General features: G+C 40.2%; 1 protein-coding gene across 3 annotated transcripts; it reads left to right on the top strand.

Annotated features, from left to right (window-relative positions):
• The first annotated feature begins 5812 nt into the window (after nt 1-5812).
• LOC101471211 (G-protein-signaling modulator 2) lies at nt 5813-22898 on the top strand. Of its 3 annotated transcripts, XM_004562116.5 has the most exons (16): nt 5813-6227; nt 6316-6357; nt 14002-14223; nt 14596-14731; nt 15097-15236; nt 16066-16189; nt 16309-16424; nt 16896-17051; nt 17631-17739; nt 17912-18077; nt 18298-18395; nt 18747-18932; nt 20060-20219; nt 20747-20932; nt 21017-21132; nt 21781-22898. In XM_004562116.5, exons 1-16 carry the CDS (start codon nt 6220-6222, stop codon nt 21946-21948), a joined length of 2133 nt encoding a protein of 710 aa, XP_004562173.3. In that variant the 5' UTR covers nt 5813-6219; the 3' UTR covers nt 21949-22898. The 3 variants fall into 3 exon arrangements, with proteins under 3 accessions (XP_004562173.3, XP_004562175.3, XP_004562172.3); XM_004562118.5 differs by lacking the exon at nt 6316-6357; XM_004562115.6 differs by lacking the exons at nt 5813-6227; nt 6316-6357 and adding an exon at nt 11787-12120.
• The last annotated feature ends 3 nt before the right edge of the window (nt 22899-22901 follow it).

Genomic DNA, 22901 nt, shown 5'->3' with positions numbered 1-22901 from the left:
TCAGAATCTTCAAATTCTTACACTCATAGTCTGACAATGCCTACACTTATTTGGTAGTACATACAATTTTGATTGAAGAGCTGAATTTGTCAATAAAAGTCTTAATGGAACTAATCTTAACCAGTTTAATAAATAATTGAATGTTTTGAGTGAAACAACATGGATCAGAAAGCTGATAACTTTCATGCGCTTTTCTAATTCAGATATCCTTGCAAAATGCAGCCCCTGTGTTACAAGCATGTTTCATTGATTCTTTGATAATTCTCACATTTTTTACAAAATGAAGAACTATAGAAGGAAATGGGTGTTTTAAAAAAAGTAATGAGAAAATAACCAGCTGCAGCTGCAAAATCTTTAGCTGCCGTGCTGCAGCTGCATTTATATTCCTACAATTTCTATCAAGCCCATCCCTGCTGAAATTAGGCATCAAAGGGCTAACATAAAGACGCAGACAACCATTCAAGTACATGCCAATTTAGAATGCAATGCACATGTTTCTGGACTGAGTAGGGAAGCCACAAAAACTGGTGAGAACCCACATAGACACATTTAGAACACACAAACTGCACAGAAAGGCTCCAATCGACTACAGGAACCTTTTTGCTGTGTGCTGTGCTAACAGCTGCACAGCTACGTCAACTCACATCCAATTTTCTGTAATACAGGGAGTGCAGAATTATTAGGCAAGTTGTATTTTTGAGGAGTAATGTTATTATTGAACAACAACCATGTTCCCAATGAACCAAAAAAACTCATTAATATCAAAGCTGAATGTTTTTGGAAGTAGTTTTTAGTTTGTTGTTAGTTTTAGCTATTTTAGGGGATATCTGTGTGCAGGTGACTATTACTGTGCATAATTATTAGGCAACTTAACAAAAAACAAATATATACCCATTTCAATTATTTATTTTTACCAGTGACACCAATATAACATCTCCACATTCACAAATATACATTTCTGACATTCAAAAACAAAACAAAAACAAATCAGCGACCAATATAGCCACCTTTCTTTGCAAGGACACTCAAAAGCCTGCCATCCATGGATTCTGTCAGTGTTTTGATCTGTTCACCATCAACATTGCGTGCAGCAGCAACCACAGCCTCCCAGACACTGTTCAGAGAGGTGTACTGTTTTCCCTCCTTGTAAATCTCACATTTGATGATGGACCACAGGTTCTCAATGGGGTTCAGATCAGGTGAACAAGGAGGCCATGTCATTAGTTTTTCTTCTTTTATACCCTTTCTTGCCAGCCACGCTGTGGAGTACTTGGACGCGTGTGATGGAGCATTGTCCTGCATGAAAATCATGTTTTTCTTGAAGGATGCAGACTTCTTCCTGTACCACTGCTTGAAGAAGGTGTCTTCCAGAAACTGGCAGTAGGACTGGGAGTTGAGCTTGACTCCATCCTCAACCCGAAAAGGCCCCACAAGCTCATCTTTGATGATACCAGCCCAAACCAGTACTCCACCTCCACCTTGCTGGCGTCTGAGTCGGACTGGAGCTCTCTGCCCTTTACCAATCCAGCCACGGGCCCATCCATCTGGCCCATCAAGACTCACTCTCATTTCATCAGTCCATAAAACCATAGACAAACCAGTCTTGAGATATTTCTTGGCCCAGTCTTGACGTTTCAGCTTGTGTGTCTTGTTCAGTGGTGGTCGTCTTTCAGCCTTTCTTACCTTGGCCATGTCTCTGAGTATTGCACACCTTGTGCTTTTGGCCACTCCAGTGATGTTGCAGCTCTGAAATATGGCCAAACTGGTGGCAAGTGGCATCTTGGCAGCTGCACGCTTGACTTTTCTCAGTTCATGGGCAGTTATTTTGCGCCTTGGTCTTTCCACACGCTTCTTGCGACCCTGTTGACTATTTTGAATGAAACGCTTGATTGTTCGATGATCACGCTTCAGAAGCTTTGCAATTTTGAGACTGCTGCATCCCTCTGCAAAATATCTCACTATCTTTGACTTTTCTGAGCCTGTCAAGTCCTTCTTTTGACCCATTTTGCCAAAGGAAAGGACGTTGCCCAATAATTATGCACACCTGATATAGGGTGTTGATGTCATTAGACCACACCCCTTCTCATTACAGAGATGCACATCACCTAATATGCTTAATTGGTAGTAGACTTTCGAGCCTATACAGCTTGGAGTAAGACAACATGCATGAAGAGGATGATGTGGACAAAATACTCATTTGCCTAATAATTCTGCACTCCCTGTACATTTCATATATAACGATAATGGACTGATTAATCACACTAGGTCATTTCATTTTACTGTTATCCTTCCCTCAAATGTTTTAAAGGTGACCTTTTATGCTTTCCCTTACTTCCTGTTAGACATTGATACACTATATGGACACCTTCAGGAGTTGCTTGAGCAAAGAAACTTACGTCATGAAGCTCCTGGCCCACAGTTTTTGTGCTGATGTTAATGGAAGTTTGGAACTGAGCAGTTACTGAATCAGCAGAGCACAGATGAGTTTTATGCACTATAGTCCTCAGCACTTGGGAACTCCACTGCGTAACTTTAGGTGGTCTGCCACTATGTGGCTGAGTTGCCTTGAGTATGCAGTGGTACCACATACAGTTTGTTGTGCAATATCTATGAAGGAAGAGATCGCACAAACTTGTAATGATGACATTTTATCACAGTACTATGTACCTCTTTAGAACAGCGGTGTCAGAGCTAAAGGCCCGAGGGCAAAGACTCCAATCTGCCCATTGGACGCCTTCGGAAAATGTGAAGGAGGGCATAAACTTGGACTTTTAACTGTTTTATCATTAGTTTTACAGCATTTCCTATTTCCATCGTTGCCATTTTTACTATTCCAAAGTAATTAAGTAATAGATAAACACTTAAATCAGAGAAAAGTTCTTTTTTTTTATTATCTACTGTAGAGATTTCCTCATTCGTTACAACAACATTTATTTGTTGTAGAACACTGACATAGACGTACTATTGAAACTGCACTTCTTTTTTGAGATATCTCCGGGATTACATGTTTGGTTTACACTGACAGAATGGAGTCCAGCCCACTTAATATCAAAGTGGGCTGTTAGGGCCCATGATGTAACATGAGTTAGACATCCCTGCTTTACAATGACCCATTCTTTCACAAGCATATATAAAGGCAGGGTGCATAGCTGGCTGCTTGATTTTGCACACCTGTAGAAAATGATGCTGAAACACCTGAATTTGAACATACTTTTGTCCATATAGCGTATGTAGATAGCAGTGAATGCTGAAATGAAATATGAAGATTCAATATTAAGTTACAGGTGAGCCCTGTTAGCCGAAAGCTCAGGGTTCAGTCCATTTAGTGCACTTTTTTGAGAGGGGATATCCTTAACACAGTCATTTCAGGTACACAGCTTAGGTTATAAGTGCAGAAGCCCAACCTAATTGTTTCCTTTTTCTGTTTTAAATCTTCTGTTTGTGATAGACAGCCAATCAGAATAAAGTAATATAAGAAGAACGAAGCTGAAAGATGAACAGAAGATGAGCTGAAGGTCAAAGGGCTAACAGAAGGTAAATAATGATTATTTTGATTTAAAAACCATGGAAATCTCCTCTAGTACAGCCCAAGAATAAAATTATGGAGTAGAAAATAACTGTAATATTTTCTTTTCAAAGGATTCCCTCATCCTGTCTTTATCTGGAGAATTTCAACACACAGGACTTTTATGAGTCAAAAAGGAATATTTTAGAACGTTTTATTTTATTTTTTAACTTTCAAGATGACAGTGTTGTAGAACACAGCAAGGTTTGTATTCTCCACACCATATCCCTCAAGATCCAGATGGTTTAAAACAGCTTTACAAACACATCTGGCGAAGCAGGGGGAAAAGTCGGGGTTTGTTATTGTAGGACTCCTCACCACAGGGCTTATACTGTGCCAAAAAGCACTGAAGTGAAAAGGAAAGTGCAAACATATCAGGAAAGCTTTAAAAGCTTGCAGCTAGCTAAAGTGGGCCTTTATCAACACAGCTACATGAGCTATTAAAAAGAGCAGGACAGCACAGCACAGAGGAGAGACGCAGCACAAATGTGAAAAGTCATCTCGTACCTGGCTGGAGTGTCACTCTGGAGAATCCTCAATCAGCAGCATCTCAGTGTTTTTTAAGGCCAGTGTGTCAGAAACTAGCTATTAGGAAAACCACACACACACACACACACACACACACACACACACACACACACACACACACACACACACACACAGAGCAATGTCGAGTCCAGACCAAAGACAAATTCAGGAACATATAAGCCAAGAAATGAAATATGACTAAGACAGAGCAAACCAGGTCAGGTCTCTGCAGTATGTCTTCATTTAAGAGACAGCAGAACATTATTTGAGCTTCATGCTTGACAGAGACGAAGATGAATGAAAAATGAAAAAAGCTAAAATAACCATTCGGAACACCATCCCCCCTGACATTAGCAAAATACCAGCAGGACTCATATGACAGCCATGTAAACAATTTCAGTGACTGACGACGTCAAGTTGTAAACGTCGTACAGAGGTTTAAGTGTCTGTGACTCCCTAAATGCATCAAAACATCACTGCCATTCTTGATAATGCATTCTTCTGAATTGCAGCAAACTGGAAGCACAAGTTACATTTTCTTTATTTTCCATATGGTTCTTAGCTTTCTGTGCTACGACAAATCCCTCAAAGCTACAAAAGAAGGAAGCTTAGGGTGTTAATGACCCTGTGATTCTCCCTGCCTTGTTCAAATTACACGAAAGCTTTCTGGGTACAACAGGACATCCCATGCGGTGACTGTGTGATTCACAAGTCTCAGACAGCTCTTCCTCTTTTTTTTTGTTGAAAAAAATTGCAACAGTTGTGAAAAAAAAATTCGTCAGTAAAGGCAGGGTATATGTGAGTAGTCCTGTGTGATGTAGTCATTTCATTACTTCAGTCTGACAACTATTTCTGGATAAAACAAAAAGAAACCAAAACTGAGCTCTTGGCCAGCTGCTGGGACAATCTAACCAGCAAATAGCTGTTTTAAATCATCAATTAAAAGTATTAATTGGCAGAATTAGTGAGCAAAAGTAGCTAAACTGTTTTGAGGCATTTATTTGGGCAGTTTAGAGAAGAAATGACACTTGGGAGAGACAGTGAATGACAACTAGAGGTGGCCGGGTCAGTCCAATGCTAGTACTGGTGTCAGATTGATAGTAGGAACGATATTTTGTTTCAGTCCTGAAACACTGAATTGTGTTAAATAAATTATTGTTTATAAATGAAAAAATATATACCTCATGCACATGTGCATTAGAAAAATGTCTGAATCTTTTTTGTGTTGACTGTCTGTCACCTCTATTTTATTTGCCCTATGGCACATTTAAACAACGGAAGTTGACCCAAAGAGGCAAGCCAGGTCTCCAACAGTTTCAAAAATATAGTAAAAGCTGAGAGGTGTGTTTTGATTGTGTAAAGTAGAAAGAAAAAAAAACTAAATAAAATCACAGTGATTTAGTGGTTTTTAAAATGGCTTCAGAATTTGCAAACTAATGATGATTCATCTCAAAAATCATGACACATTGCTCTCGCCGCTAAAAGCTGCCTTTACAGGTTAAAAATATCAGTATTGACAAAATTGGCCCTCTATTTACTTGGTCAGTAGGTAATTTTTTACGGCACTAAATTTGCAGTATTGCACAGCACTAAGGACAGCTAAATGCCTGGGTGAAGACTACGACTACAACCATCAGTAAGGGACATACCTTTATTTTGAAATCCTAAACGTTGCGTTGCGCGTTTGTCGTAATTCCCACTTAGTCAAAGTGATTTAAACAAACTGCTACACTTTGCCACCCTACTTTTAAATATTTTTACCGGACTACACAAGACATCTGCCGTAATTTGCTTGTTTTGAAAATGAGTCGCAAAGAATAGCGCCGTGCGGCAGGGGGCGGGAGAGACCTTCAAAGCTAGGCACGCTGTATTAATTGAGGCTATTCGCTAGTACGCTGACTTCCAACGACGGATAGTTGACAGTGGAGGTTTACAACCGCCCTTCTGCAAACGTCACCTCAAGAACTTTTTAACGACGTGATTGGTCAGGTTACAGCACCATTGCCAAATATTTCCCATGACACTTGAAGGCAGCAACCGTGGAATCCTAATTGGAGTCAGATTTTGAGCTCGAGGAGTGGCTTCGACTTGTGCTTCCCGAGACACCAGAGTCATCTTCCTCCCAGATGGACGAGTGAGTAGTAACGCTACTGTAAACAACCCGGTGAAAAACAAAACAAACACTTTGGAAGATTTTTGACTTGACTATTTTCTTTACCGAGCTGGAGCCATGTTTGTGGTGTATTCGCGGACTTCACTTTGAGGTAGGTGAAAGAAACATCTGGGAAGTTTTGGTGTCGTTTGGTCGTGGTGGTTAATTTCTAGAAACAGTCGTTTACACATTTAAGGTAGCTTTAGTCTCTGTGAGACCTTCATACGTTTGGACTGTCACAATAGCTTCTATAACAAGTGACACCGTCTGCCGTTCAGTCAGACAGGGGGGCATGTGAGGGCTTGCTCAGGTTTAACTGACTCATTTCCAGCTTTCTAATACAGAATTTCCTAAACATGACCAAGGCTGTGTCATGAGTTTAGGGAAGAAATGTAGCGTGAGCCAGTACACGGACCAAACAAATGGTAGCTTTAGGTGTTAAATCGTAGCACAAAAAAAAAACCCCAACAACAACAAAAATAAGTTTTGTTTTTTAAGTAGTGTATTGCTACAGCTTTGGCTACATGGTGAAACCCACTCAACTAGTTTAACATAAACAGTAATTACAGGGCAGGCAGCAGTTATGATGTTGAAGCTCAGTTTGCTATTTAAATAGGCTGCGACCCATTTTCCCATGTAGGGCTGGGTTTAAGTCTCTAATGATGGTTTCTGGTGAGCTTTCTTCAGGGGAAAAAGAAAGAAAGAAGCTGTTAGCACTTCAGAGAGCATCACTTAATTGGAGAGAGATTGGCTGGGCGTATTTCTATGGAAATTATTTTTGGATGTCACTTTGAGCTCTCTTTTTTTTCTTTTTTCTTTTTCTTTTTTAATGCATGGGTGAGTAAGAGGCTTCCAAAGAGCAGCGGCGGGGTGGTGCTTTCGTTTGTAGTTGTCCACACTTTCTTTGCAAAATGCAGCAAAATTAGGAGGATTTGTTGTGTCAGCTTTTTTTGTATTATGGGAAATTAAAAGCAGTGGGCTGGGTTTTTTTTTTTCTTCTTTTTTTAAGGATGTTTTAAAAAATATTTATCACTGGATCTTCAGCAGAGAGCTGTGGTTAAAGGCTATGGAGCTGCTGCAGGACTGCACATTGCTCTTATAATTCTTCAGAATTATAAAAATTCATATTTAAAGCAGCGTTTGACAAATGAGATCTAGATTTAGGCCAAACTGGGTGGAAAGTGAAAGAAAACTGGACTTATTTGGCTGCTCATTGTGATCAGTTTTGGTTTTACTGTGCCGCACTTCCTCCTGATTGTCATTTACTGTAATGGAACATTGCACATGTATAGTGCTTGATCTTGAATGTTTTCCAGTCAGCTGATTTTTTTTTTCTTCATTCTACTCTCAAGAAAATCTGATGGCTTTTTTTTCACCCCCTCTTCTTTTAAGCTTTAAAAAGTAAAATCTCAGTTTGACAGGTATTGCTAAAAGTGCGACGCAGAACCGACTTTTAAGTTTGCTCTCGATTGTTGGCAGACGTCATGGTCCCTGCATCGGAAACGACTTTCCCTTTGGGATCCGTGTGCACTGCAACACTGTCAAAACTTTAGAGCGCATGATGATGCTTTCACCCAAAAAAAGAGGGGGAAAAAGGAAAATGGTGCAGTCAGCTGGAGTGCCTTCTCTGAAAACAGTTCAGTCAGTGAATGAGGTCATAGGATAAATGGATCCATTCAGGCCAACAGGGAGGCAAACAAGCCTAGTACAGCTCAGTATGTGCAAAATAGGTCAAAAATCAAGAAAAAGAGCATCAACGGCAGCATGATCAGAAAGACAGGAGGTGTGAAACTAGTAGTTGGATTTCGAGTTTCTGTTTGGACACGGTCTTGGGAACTGGGCATGAGGAACATGAGCACTTTCTCATTGTTTTGAATGTGAAGGGATTTTTCTTGGCATACGATTGACACTGAGTAGGTGAACATCATTTTGAATGCAGTAGCGTGCCCATTGCATTGTGTGCACTGTTCATGACAAATCCCCAGTCATTTTTTAAGCATGAAAATCAAAGAGCATGCCACAGAGCAGTGGTACCCAATGCAAGCTCTTCCCCTTCGAGACAGTGTCTGTGTATTCTGTTTATTTACCACATATTGCAACTTGAGGAGAGATCGCTATTGCTTTGAACAAGTACGTGAACTGACAGCTTCCACAGAACTCCTGGCAGCATGTGCAGCTATGAAAATAATTAAATTATAAAGCTCTGCTGATTCAATTGTCTCCCCATCTGTGTCTCGTCAAACACCCTTGATTGATTGTGTTAGTTTTTGCTTGTGAGTTGGTTTTTTTTTTCTTTACATGTGTGCATGACAGTGAGTGTTTTCTCTTGCACCTCAGCTCTGGTTTCCAGATAAGAGGTGGGACAGAGATGGTGCGACAGCTGAACCCATGCATAGCAGCATGCGGGCGTTCTCCATGAATCTGTTGCATGTATATTTCGTGTCAGTTAGTTCCCAGATTTTTCTTCAAAACAAAAAAAGCTTGGTTCACCTTGAGCCGAGGAGTTGACAGGAATACATAATGTGGTTCAGTCTCTGGCTCCTTATAGGACTGCTTGGCTGACTGTCATGTTTGGCAGCTTTGCTCTGCAATGTGCATACGACAGAGAGCATTTACTCCATGTGCGCCTCAGGTAGGCTTGTGTTTGCGTTTACTTAAACTGTGCCATGCTTTTGTGCCGTTCTCTCTGAATATAAAATCAGAGAGATTAGAAGAACACGACTGAAGAGTAATGGAATAATCCACATTATTTGGCGTGGAGTGATAAGAGCTGAAAATCTGAATGCTGACACGCGTAAGAGCTTCCATACTTAATGGCACAATTACCTCAATTTGAAGTTACAGCTAATTAAATGCTTTACTTTTTTTCCACAATAGTAGTAACAATAATAATACTACTAATAATAATAATAATTAAGGAAAGAATCACTCACATTTGTATTTATCATTAGTTTATCTGCTAAGTTTGTGTCTGTGTCAGTAACATGAGACCTGATTGGCTAGCTGATGACAGATTCTGGATGGCCCACAGGAGGTCCTCCTGAGCCACGGTGTAAATATTTCATGGCAGGACCGAAATAGTTGTGAGAAAATGAACCTGATTACAAAGCTGTGCTGTCATGTTGTTGACTCTGACTCTCATGTTTAGCTCTGCATGTAACTGATATAGTATATGACATATATTTTGGGAAACGGCGTAGGGTAGAGACATAATTGAGCTGCATGCACAAGCCCAGTCAAACCGGTTTGCTACTGGCATATTTTCCTTTGAATGAATTCCATTCTGTGTGTTCGGCAACAGCTAGCATGCAGGTAAATAAGACAACCTGATAATGGAGATTTTCTTTTACTTTGAAGTCATAGCCATTAGGGCTGGGCCATATTATACCGTTCACGGTAATACCGGTATAATGTTAGGCAACGATAGGAAAATGAAATATCGAGATAGAATGGGAGTAAAACGCGCATGCGCAGTGCCTTTGTTTTCATACACACATGGCCGATTGTTGGTTTGTAAAAATGGTGCAACTTCCGTGATGTGGAACTGGTTTGGTGTTTGTCCGTCAGATACACAACAAAGCACATTTTTTTGCAGAACATGCAAGCGGCCGTTGTTATTGTCGTATTTGTCGGACTAAGATGCTCTTAAATCTGGGAGTAATCTGGGTCCCAAACTCCGTATATTTGACTTCAGGTCAAACAACACTGCAGCATCACTGAGAGTTGAAAACTGTCTAAATTCTTTGATCTTTAATAAAACGATCAGCATTGCTGCTTTACCAGGTGTAACTATAAAGTTTAACTTCCAGGCATCCATGAAAACAAAAGTTATTACATTTAACGGAGTTAGAAGTTAGCAGGAAGCTAGCGGAAGTTAGCTCGCTAGTTTCGCTAGTTACCTAAGCATGATATTGCATGTTCTGACTGAGAGATTTCTGAAAAAATTCAAACGTACAGCTCTGCTATCACTTCCAACATAAATGAAGACAGGAAACTAAACAGCAGTGACGTTTGTAGGGTTACTGAAGTTGGGCTAGCTGGTATATAATCATGTGCTACGTGATCGCTAGCGACACAGCTATGTTAGCATAACATAAACACAGTGAAGCTGGAGGAGGAACACTAACACTTTTCCACTTATAAAAGTTAACGTGAAGGTTCCTCATGGTTAGAGACAAATGCAATCGCATGGCAGGATACTGTAAACGGACCAAACTTCAGTCAGGAGAACAACTGAGATAATCCATCCACAATACGAGGTTAGTCATTAATATACTGCAACAACATGGGAATAGAGCAGCTGCCAGAGAATTCAACATTAATGAATCAATGGTACAGAAGTGGAGGAAGCAAGAAGAATGAGTTTGATTTATCTGACTGCTTTGTTTCGCTTAATGTGCCTTATAATCCCGTGCACCTTATGGTCCGAAAAATGCGTACTGCACACTGCAGTTTAATGTTGCAAAGCACCTCTTTTTAACTTCAGTGGATATTATACATGGTTATGCTCAGGATATGTCAGCCCATTTCTACGGAAATGCCTTTTGGTTAAACTTTCAGCAAGGAATTTGCATTTGCACTGTTACATTTTTATAAAGCTTTAATGTACATAAAAACCAGCTTCTTGTTTACGTGAAAATAAATGGAAGGTTGTCTTTTTGCGCTAGTAATGTTGTGGAGTTGTATTTTGTCTCGCATCAATTATATCGTCAGTTATATCGTTATCGCAAATTTTCAAATATATCGTGATAAATATTTTTGGCCATATCGCCCTGCTCTAATAGCCATAGATGAGAAGTAGCAGGATAATAATTTATATATTATTATTTCTACATAAGTAACTCATAGCTAATTAGGAGAATTTTACTAATGCATTTTCTTGTCTAATACATTTCTACGTGCACCAACGTTCACCTCTTTGTATACCAATTGACCTGGCGTTTGGTCAGCTGAGGTGGTGGCTTTAAAGTCACATGGCTTGCTCTAGTGATCGTGGACAAGGATGAGGAAATGTCCACCCCAGAGGGCACTTTGGTCCAGCCTTCTTAATTCAGACAAGTGGATTTCTTCGGATCTGCAACAGCTGAGATACGAGAAGCTTTGGTTAAGGGATTGTGAAGGGGTGTGAATTTATTTTTGACTTTCTGTACCTAATACATCTCTATGTTGTCCACTGTGGGATTTGCCAAAAGAAATCACAGAGAGTCATTCTAATAAAAGATGATGTGTCTTATTAAAATGAACACTATTGTCCAGGTAAAACATTTTTATATGTTAATAGTAGAATGTGTGTACATCCAGACTGCATGCTGCAGAATGATTATTTCATGCGGAGTCAAGCAAATAGCCTTAGGGTTCACTAGAGCCACTTAAAGTGACTATAATTACCTCGCAGGTCTGGCCTAATTGGAAGTGACACATACCATCAGGTGGATTAGATGTGCAGGTTACCAATGGCTAAGTGAGAAATATAACAATCATTTGAACATGCCAGCCTCGCGGACTGCTCTAACTTAAATCATATCAGCTCTGTAACAGCCTGCTGTTAATCCGTCTTCACCTAAACAAAAGGTCTCCCAGCCTTTCACCTGGCCATCGAGGTCGACGTGAACGCTGAGAGGATTAAGTCCTTTGTTTTGCTGCTACGAGTTAGCGGGGCGCACGCAGGGAAGGCGGCCTATCCGTGGGGGTTTTCTTTATTTCTTTGAAATTGAGACACCGTAGCTGTGTGCGTTATGTGTATGCACGCGAAAGTAGAGAAGATAAAGGGTGCAGTGCTGAACGAGCTGGGTTTGCTCCTGAGAGTCATTGAGAAGCTTGAAATGTCTGTCGTGTCAACTTGTCTCGAGTGCATCAGAAGGGGAAGAGGCGACAGGTATGTGAGCCAGGGTATTGGATTGTCACTTGTCTTTGACCGGGAGCAACAAAATGTCCAGTTACATGTCAGAAAGCATGTTAATATACAGGAAACACTGTGGTACTCTGAGGTCCTACATTGTACACATACGTCTCAACAGCTTACAGTTAGTGTTTTTGTGGAATTTAAAGTCTTCAACATATTGTAAACAATAAAGACATCCTTTTTTTTTAATGCATTAGTGCTTTAGTAAGAAAAGGTTTAGTTTATTTACATTACTTTTAACCTTTTGAAAGAACATCTCTGCTCTCTAGCTGAGATTAAATACTTCTATTCTTGTAACCAAAGTGTGCTCAAGTAGCCATGGAACATTCAGAAGAGGAAATCTCTAAGTTTAGAAAGTAAATGCAGCACATCACAGATGAAGATATATTAGTTTGTTTGTTTATTTATTTATTTTAATGAATCCTATGAAACCACATTTTGCCATTCATAAATTACTTGTTAATTCCTGAATGGAGCAACCTAACAAACCAAATAGTATTGCAGACAACACAGCAGAATGTGGTTTCATTTCCTCAGAGGGCTGAGGGGGTTGAGGGGGCGGGGGATAACTGGTATGGTCTCTTTGGGAGATGGGGTCACAAGTGTGCAAGGGTAATTATAAACCTGTGATTGTTCTGATTAAAAAGAAATGCCTGCATGTGTGTGCTTTTCCTGTGGCAGACACACAAATTTTAACCCAGTTCATGAAAGTAAACCGCTTTGTTTTAATGCAGAGCAATATTGCTGTTCCTCCAAATTTAGTATCAATCAACAAGTCAAGTCATGTTAATGCTGTAGTTGTGAAACTGTTGCAGCCGTGCATGACTGGATTTGTTTTACAAATTTATTGTGCATTTGCTCATGACAGATTTTTTTTTTTCCCCTCTCGGTTTTGTTTCATTGACAGTTTTGAAGCTGAAAAAAGTAAAAGATGATTGAGAGTGCAAAAATGTTAGACCTTATTAGTTTAGCTAATGTCATGGTTAAATGTAAAGTACACTTTGTCATTTCAGGGTAAATGTGGCAGTTTAGGAGTTGGACAGGAAATGCTTGGTCCTATTTTGGAATTATAGTTGTTGGGTCTGGTTTCACAGACTGGAGGTTTTTTTTTTTTTTTTTTTTTGTTTTTCCTGCTTCTCATTTGGAGTTTCTCTTTCTTGTGTTGTGTGGTAATTCGACTGTTAAAAAGGGATCTCCACAGTGAGCCAGTGAGATGAGTTCATGTGTTAGTTGAGTGATCTAACCTCCAGGTTATTTGGCCCCGTTTCAAAACACAGATGATCTCTCCGCGGTGGCACTTTAGCTTATTTCTTTGTAGTAAAGGACATTCGTGCAATTTAAAAAGTGGTTGTTTCAGATTTTGCTTGAACAATTTGTCAATTTGTTGTTAAGTCACTTCAGAAAGGTTTTTGCTAAATGTGATCTGTTGAATAATTCAAACAACCAAAATGGAATTTTTGGCATCTTTTTTTTTTTTTCCCCTCGCTGGCAGCAGATTCTCTTAAATGATAATTTTCTGCTCTTTTACATCATTTTTGAGTAGATGAATATTTTTTTCTAATATGCTAGGAAATTGATTGGTTAATCAAAACCTAGTCAAGAGTAATCCGTTTTACCGGTAGTAATTTGGAAGAAAAAAAAATCAGTACCGTACATTTGAATGGATGAGTGTGTCCACACTTATGTTCGGGACTGTGGACGTGACAGAATATTGAGTTGTAGTTTTGTGGCTCAGCATGAGTAAGGGGGAAGGGGAGAATTATAACTGGTTTGTCATCCTTCTGATTTAGTAAGGTATTTCAGCCTTGTGATTAAACACACTGTGATTTCTCGCCTGGTCCCGCCTCCCTGCAGGATGGAGTCATCATGTCTGGACCTGGCTCTGGAAGGTGAGCGGCTCTGTAAGACCGGGGACTACCGAGCGGGTGTGTCCTTCTTTGAGTCTGCCATCCAGGTTGGAACAGAGGACCTCCAGATCCTCAGTGCCATCTACAGCCAGCTGGGAAATGCCTACTTTCACCTTCAAGAGTATAATAAAGCTCTGGAATACCATCGGCATGACCTCACACTCACCAGGTGAACATTTTTAAAATATGGTTGTTAAACAAATCAACCTAATCTCTTCATTTTTAAGTCTTTTGAGTTGATTGTACAACTGTTTTGACCTTGGTCAGCCTACACACACACACGCGCACACACGTATAGTCTAACAATACATTCAGGATTAAGTGCTACAACTTTTTTTTTTTTAAATCACTATATCTCCCCTCCTTGATTAAACTGCTAAACTAGACTCCAGTGTATTACTGCTTGCAGCTGCAAATTACTTTCTCGCCTCTTGTGTTTTCTATCTAATACACATAAGGAATACACTGATATTCCAATCTAATTATTTCCTAATGCTTATTTTTTTTATTTATTTTTTTTAAATCTTCATTACAATCCCAGAACAATTGGAGATGAAGTTGGAGAGGCCAAAGCCAGTGGTAACCTTGGAAACACATTAAAGCTTTTAGGACGGTATGATGAAGCAGTGGTTTGCTGCCAAAGACATTTGGAAATCACGAGAGCCATATATGATAAGGTGGGTAATGTTTTATTTATTATTTCAACACAGGCGGAGCATCCCCCAGCTGTTTTTTATTTCAGCAACATAAGATTAAATTATTTTCACTGTTTTGTCATTTAGTCTGTGACTAAATTGCTCATATACTGTGATTACCATAAATGGATCCAAATTTGTTACAACTGTACCACGTAACGTGCTGTGGAGCCACAGAACACTTCGCGCACACGTGACGACTGCATTGACTCGGTGTACCAGCATCTAGAATAGTTCTGCAGGCTGCATGCAAGCACCAAAGTCTGGTGTCTGTGTATTTTAAGTATGTAATTACAGCGCCGGTCACTCTGGTTTCCGTCTGTGAAAATCTGTTGTGCGTGTTGTAGGTCGGGCAGGCTCGAGCGCTGTATAATTTCGGAAACGTTTACCACGCCAAGGGCAAGAGCATCTGCTGGAGCGGAGCAGAGCCAGGAGAGTTTTCAGAGGAGGCAAGGATAGCCCTGAGGAAAGCTGCGCAGTACTACGAGTGAGTTGGCATCACTGTTTACCTCTAAGCATTGATTTTGCTTTGTTTACTGCAAAGGTCCCAATGAGATATGACTAAGACGCTGAACTGTGCCACGGTTGGAAGTTGCTTAAAAAATGAGCTTGCCAGAATGGATTAGATATAGAGCTTAAGACAGCTCTGAGGTGCTAGGGTGGTGTATGGTTTTTTGTAATAAAGTTGTTTAATAATCATTTCCATTGCCTCACATTTCACTGACTAACATCAATGTCTTTGCATCAGTGGCAGGCGATATTTATATAACTGAACAGTTTGGAGTGGCATTGAAACTGTTGTGTCCCATGCAGCTCTAATCAAAATTGTCATTTTTGATTGTTTGCTATTATTTCATTATGCAATGACCACCATGCACATGTAGACAAAGACGATTTGTAGAAAAAATGGTATGTAATCTTCCACTGATCCATTCAAATGATTTAAAAAAACAACACACACACACACAAAAAATAAACTGTTGCTAAAGTTACTTAAGTTGTTGGGTGGTTGTGCTATCAAGATGTAGGTCATAAGATGGTCCATCAAGAGTTTTTTTTTTTTTTTTTTTAAAGTAGCAGACAAGCTCCGATTGGCATTAAACCCAAGTCGAAGCAAATCTTCGTCTGGCTGTCCAGTGGCCGGCGCAGACTGATCAGTTTCTTGTTGACGACTAGAAAAACAAAAGGAAAAGTGTCTTTTTGTCAAATCTCAGTCAGTCATCACAGAATCACCCAGGAAACCTAAGACAACAGCCATGTGTTTCTGCCACAGTTTTCAATTATAAGTGAGCATTTTCTTGTTATTGTGAACAAAGAGCAAACCTGCACCTGGTGACGGAGCTAGGCGATCGAGCGGCCCAGGGTCGTACCTACGGGAACCTTGGAAACACTTACTATCTGCTAGGAGACTTTGAAAACGCAGTAGCTGCACATGAAAAGGTAGGTGCCGAAGTACTCACAACGCTCTTTGATGCTTGTTTAGGAGCTTGGCCAGTATTGTTATGATGCTTAACTCATTCTTTAAGATAAGAGTAACATGCACCCTTTTTATTCGATAGCGCCTTCTCATTGCTAAGGAGTTTGGGGATAGGTCTGCTGAGAGGAGGGCCCACTGCAACCTTGGCAATGCACACATATTCCTCAAACAGTTTGACGTGGCGGCCGGTCATTACAAGTGAGGCTCATCATCTTTCTCACTTCATTTGTGGCATGACAGAAAAAAAAGAATGCTGAAAGCGCACTTTTTACTTTTAGGGCTTCTCTTTGTTCTCCTCTTTGTACCATAAATGCTACATTAAAACCTTTTACACATGAACAGACAGCTATAAATGAGTTAGGTTTAAACTGATTCTTGTTCTCTAAGTGATTTACACTGGAGGATGAGTTCATCCCAGCAGCTTAGGAGGAGTTTTTTTGGCTGCACTTCCTCTCTAGTTTTTATGAGCAGCATAGTATTTTTTAATGACTTACTTACAGGAACACTGTCAAATGTTGTAACTTGTCAGTCTGTCATTCCAGCACTTCCTTGACATGGATGTCCTTGGAAAATGAGAACAAAGAGAACAGAAAAGAGCAGATAACAATCATTGTCCTGCACCCGCCCTAGACATTCTTTGACCTTCCTCCTCTTCTCTTTCACCCTCAGGAGGACTTTGCAGCTGGCCAGGGTTTTGAAGGACAGGGCTGTGGAGGCTCAGGCCTGTTACAGTCTGGGAAACACCTACACGCTACTGCAGGACTATGAGAGAGCTATCGATTACCACCTCAAACATCTGGTCATTGCTCAGGATCTTAGCGACCGGTATACCACTGAAAGCCTTTTGTTGTTGTCAGCTTTGCTGCCAAACTGTCCTCAGAAGTGTAATCAGATTGTGCACTTAACATGTGGGTGGCCGCTGTGGTGTTAAAACAAACATCCAAAAGGAAAAAAGTCCCAAGGAGCAGCATTTACAGTCATTTCATGTTGTAATTGGTTAAGTGTTTATAGATGAGCTTTATATAAAGGCTCTGCAGGATATTTGGGAACAATGGTTATTTTATAATGTGCAAATGTTGTGTTGTTTTTTTTGTTCTTTTTTTTGAGGGGGGTTGATTTTCTTTTTAGCCTTGTAAAAAGATGTAAAAGGGTTTAAAATAGGCGGTGCTGAGTAAATCTTGTAGAATGTTTTTTGGGGTTTTTTTTAAACTAGCTGTCATTAATATGTATAGATTTTAGCAAATTGTGCGTGGAAATGTTAAATACCCACTATTGTTGTGAAATACACATGAGCTAATTTTAGTCTCAGCTGTTGTAATTGCAGTGTGTGATAATTTGATGTATGACTACCCGTTATTGCATAATTTCACATGAAGTTACTCAGACTGTTCTGTCTTGCTGCAGCGTCGGTGAAGGAAGAGCTTACTGGAGTCTAGGAAATGCCCACACAGCCCTGGGGAATCATGAGCAAGCCATGCAGTTTGCTGAGAAACATCTAGAAATTGCCAAAGAGGTGACTGTTTACAGTTTTCCTGCTCTTTTAGGAGTTTTATCGGGCCACACCTCCATCTGCTGGTTGAGTAGGGAACAACAGGAAATAATTGCATATGTATTTGTAAAGCCAGATGTAGAAATAGAAATATATCGTATGCTCACAGTAAACTGTAATGTTGTCATTGGTGCAGACCGGAGATAAAAGTAGCGAGGCCACCGCCAGGATGAACTTGTCAGACCTACGGTTGGCTGTAGGCCTCAAGTCCAACCCAAACTTTCATCCCTTCCTCTTCGGCAACACCAATGCAAATAGCTCTGCTCTGACAGGATGCTACCAGGGTTACCCCAGCATACCAGGTAAATCTGGACTTTGTTAACCAGTTCATTTTTACACTTCTGCATGTGTGTAAATGTGCATGAACAAGAGTCGAGTCCTCTTTAACACCAAACCCATGCTGTTAAGATTCAGAAATCCATTTGCTTGTGTCCTGTAGCTTTATGCTGTGATGCTTCACTGAATCATTGTTTTTCCAGAAATGTGGCCACACTGGCTAATTTTTTTTAATTTTTGTTTCAGGGACCAAGTATGCATCCTTGAACAGAAGTAAAGAAGAGAACTTGGATTACAGTCCAATTTCCCCCAAAAGTCAAAGGGGAGATTTGCCGGCACACCCGGTACGTAAAACTAACTGTGCTCAGTCTTATTTCAAAACTGGCCATAACAAATGAAATGGTCCAAACTCCTGAGCTTTAAATTAGGCTAGCCAAATTTTTAGTTTTATTAGTTTTACTATATTCACTATTTTTAGGAGACAAAGTGGAACAGAGTAACAAAAAAACAGCTGTTCTGACAATGAAAACACATTAAATACAAAAAAAGAGTTAATTTTACATGAAAAATGGTTTGCAGAGAATGGTACTTTCTGCTCTGTTCACCCAGCCTGTGCTAGGTAAAAAAAAAAAAGACTGATCTTGTAATTCTGTCAGTAAGAAAGTCGTATGTTCTGTGTGTTTTTATATATACAGGACTGGGGGGAAGATGCATTCTCTGGGTCTTCAAAAAACAACTCAATCAAGGCTTCCAGTAAGCTTTTCCCCTTCCCCTGGACAAAAAGCAAAAAGCAGAAGGATGACAAATCCTCTCTGGAAGACCAGCGCAAAACCTGCACCAGGGACACGGAGCCTGAGCTGGAAGCACCAGTGCCTCAGAAGGTATGTGTAAGTTAAAGCAGGCAGAAAGACGTAACCCACTCAAAACATTCTTGGAATCCTCGCTGAGCTTCTGGTCAGTGATGATTCAGCCTAAAATCATTCAAAGTGAGCATGTAGCCTGTGACACAACCTCACGCAGATGCCTTCCCACAAAAGTGTTAATGCTGTGGGAGGAAGTTTCTGTGTAGCAGCATGGAGTCATAGTTTCTGTCTTATGTTCATTGTTGTTTTTCTTCCTACTGCTTCCAAGTACTTAAAGGGAAACGGTTTGTCTGTACAATACCGAGTCTGTTAAAATACAGGCCGTTTCAGATTTAAGTGAATTTGTAGCAAAATGTAACACTTGTAGTAATAAACTGTAAACTAGTGAATCTAAGCTTTTGTCCTCTGTGCCTGCAGCTGTCTTGGAGTATGTTGATATCATAAGACAAGAAAAATTGCTACACAAAAAAGGGGCTTTCTTTGTAAAAATCATCCACTCTGCTGCTAGTACAATTATCCCAAGTTGTGATTGGTCAGATGCTGCTAGCAGCACTCTGGGAAACCCTGGGCTAAGTTGCTGAGTTCATAACCAGTTATATGTAACTGCTTATCCTGATTCAAAGATATCCTATTATGTTGAACTCTCTTTGTAGTACAGGACCCTCACCAGATGAAATTAGATGTGCCACCTCAGAGAATCTGTTGTATATTCAACTGCATCGCAGTTGGTGTAACAAACTGTGTGCACCAGATGAAGAAAGGCTGTGTTAACAAAGGGAGCCGAAAACCACTCAGGATACTTATCTTATTGTATTCATAGCTGTTTATAGTATATTGATGCATAAGTATCAGTAAACATCTACTCCACTCTCTGCCAGAGTGTAAAGGTTCATCTCTTGTCACACTTGCCTTTTAGTCAGTTTTGCCTCTAAAATGTTGGAAAATAGAGAAAGTGTTCATCAAAATTTCCCAGAACACAAATGGCATCTTTATTAAAATGATTTAATTTTCTGTCAAGGGTCAAATTAACTAATTGTTTTAGCTTTACTGTTTTGTTTGTTTGAGTACCTCCGTTATCTGCAGCGTTTTCTGTTGTTATTAAACCTGCTTCATTATTTATTTATAGATTTTTAATGTTTTTGTAGCCAGAAACACGGGACACTATCGGCGAGGACAGCTTTTTCGACGTCCTTTCTCGTTTCCAGGGCAACAGAATGGACGAGCAAAGGTGTACCCTGGATGGCAACAGCCATCTCCCTGCCCATCCCTCTCCCTCCTCCGTCCCACCTGTAGCTGAAAAGAAATGTGAGTCAGTCTTGTGTCCTTACTGATGTTCACGCCATATCTAAAAAGGTGCCAGGTAATATACGAGTGAACTACAGAGAAGGCACTCCCAGTGTTGGCGTATTGTGGTGTGAATGTCACAGAATTATCCTTTTACATGTTGAATGTTGCTTTTCCTCATGGCAGAGATGACCTTAAGTGATTCTCCACCCAAAAAGCTATATTTGTGGTTTTATCCTTTAGTGAGCACAGTGGCGTTTATGAGCCTTTTTGTTATCATTGCACTCGTCTGTAACGGCCATGAGTCCCAGCTTATCACACCCGACAGTCTCTATGAAGGGCAAATTCTTTTCAGCCAGCTTTCAAACCTCCGAGGAATATTTGAAGCGGCACACTTCATTTGGGTGGAGGATTGCTTTAAGATACTGCCCTCTTTTGACGTGTACAAAGTCAAGAGTAAATGTTGGGTTGAGTAGCTAATTGCCCAACTAACAGTTAACTCACTTCCATTGGTTACTCACACACATAATAATTATGTCTGTTTGTAGCTGTTTCAGAGCGCGAACGACTATACCAGGATCCTGGTCATTTCCTGGAGCTGCTGGCCAGCTCCCAAGCCCGCCGTCTGGACGACCAACGGGTCAGCATGACCCCTTTTCCTGGCTTACGTGTCAACACCTCCAACCAGCCTTGTACACCCTCCACCTCCAACACAGATCAAGTCCAGTCACAAGGTAAAGAATGCAAGGAAAAGCCCACTTTTATCCTTTCATTACTCCCCATAATATCACGTAAAGGGTTTCTGGTTTTCTTCCTAGTCCCAGTCCCCACTGCAAATACTACTCGCACACCCTCCCTGTACGGTCGTCTCGAGGCCAGTTCTGAGCAGCCCGAGGGGGATGATGTCTTCTTCGACATGTTAGTCAAATGCCAGGTAAAGAAAATTCATTGCATCACGTCCTGCCTTGTACATGCCCTTAAAGTTTTCCATGTGATAACACTTAGATTCTGGGTCCATGAATTTAGGTCCCAGGAAGTAGCTTTGATAATTTGAACATGGTTGGATAATTCAGGATTATTTATACTAAACAAGAGACTGCTGTACACCGTCTTCTCATGCTGACTGTGCTCCAGGTTAAACAAGGCATTGCCATTTCATTGAAAGTGCAGGGCAGTCCTTCTTAATTGGCACCATATTACCCAGTTCATTCCACGAAATATCCAAGACAAAAAGGGACTCATGTATGTACTTTTCAACCAAGTTGGGTATTTGAAAAGTGAGTTAATGTCTAGGTGTGATAGGCAGTGTAATGCAGTCAAGTGAGAATTTTCATGGGCTATGGCGTGGCAGGCCTCCCAGCCAAAACAATCTACTGGACCTCAGAATAGAAAATATTAGGCCACTCATTTCTAATTTTTATCAGTTTCCATGCTGCACCACTACCCTGGAAATGAGTTTCCTCACTTACCAGTTTCTGCTTTATGCCTAATAAAGTATAATCAGGGGTTAATCAATTCTGATACGTGCAAAGCATCACTAAACACTTCAGTTGGTATAATTTAACTCTCGATTGTGTTTTAGGGTTCCAGACTGAATGACCAGAGGTGTGCTGCTCCACCACCTACAACTAAAGCATCGACTGTTCCTGATGAGGATTTTTTCAGTCTCATCCTGCGTTCCCAATCCAACAGGATGGAGGAGCAACGGGTTCCACCTCCCTCTGGAGTAAACCAGTCCAAACTAGGCTGACGCTGACCAGCAGGGTTTTTTTTTTTCATATTAAATGAAGTAACAAGCTCTGGCGTTTTGCTTTTGGGTTTGTTTGTTTTTTTGGTTTTTTTTTTTTACATTTAAGGAGAGTTTGTAACCTGTAGGAATTCCTGCCTTTTTGGACTGCCCTGACTGATTTCCTGTGCAATCAGGAAGAATACAAAGCAATCCTGCGAGGAAGTCAAGCTCTCAAAACTGGCATCGTGACTTAAAAATCATGTGAAATTTATGATTACAAGACTTGGGAATTTATTTTATTGAAAGGTCACAACTTTTTTTCTTTTTTTTTTTTAAATATTGGTGATGTCACTGGTTGGCTGCTTATATAAGAGACCTCTCTACCAGTGATGTCTGTTTACTCTGGAAGTTTGCATAAAGTCACTCCTGCAAACAGATGGTTGTAGTGGTCACTGGTGGCTGGATTATGTATTCCAAAATCATAAGCCAAAAAGAAAATAATGGATTTTGGCTTCGGTTTCAAGGCTTCAAGTTGGATGGCATATTCGATGAAAGGAAGATGCATTAAAGCAGCGTGGAGTGTGTGTGGTCTGTTTACAACTTCATTAAATGCAAGAATGGAACATCTTTGTTTGAATTGATCTCTGACCTCTCCAGCAGTAATTTGTCAAAGGAGCTCAACTCTTCTCTTGGGAAATAATCCACTGCTACAGCACCGTGGAGCCATATACAATATCTGCTTGCGGATATTGCTTTTAAAGACACAAAAGACTTAATTATTTTACTGTGCTGACAGATGTATGGGTTGTCTTATTACCGTGAAATGAAATGGGATTTTTTATTTTTTTGAATTGTAACAAGATTTTACAGAGGATTAACTAATGTGAAGGGTAAAATGCTACAATATTAGCTTTTATACTAATACCTTCTCCTGATGATGGGGAAATAAAATCATTTAATACACATTTCAACTT

Source organism: Maylandia zebra, linkage group LG17 (genome assembly GCF_041146795.1).
Source record: "Maylandia zebra isolate NMK-2024a linkage group LG17, Mzebra_GT3a, whole genome shotgun sequence".
Taxonomy (NCBI): Eukaryota; Metazoa; Chordata; class Actinopteri; order Cichliformes; family Cichlidae; genus Maylandia; species Maylandia zebra.
The sequence above is the reverse complement of the archived record's forward strand: the minus strand, read 5'-3'. Positions and strand labels throughout refer to the sequence as shown.

Coding starts and splice junctions, on each gene's coding strand:
- LOC101471211 (XM_004562115.6), top strand. CDS start 11,981: ATGTGTATGCACGCGAAAGTAGAGAAGATAAAGGGTGCAGTGCTGAAC. Junction 17,052..17,630: donor GCTCAGGATCTTAGCGACCG/GTATACCACTGA, acceptor GTCTTGCTGCAG/CGTCGGTGAAGGAAGAGCTT. Junction 20,933..21,016: donor AGATCAAGTCCAGTCACAAG/GTAAAGAATGCA, acceptor TTTTCTTCCTAG/TCCCAGTCCCCACTGCAAAT.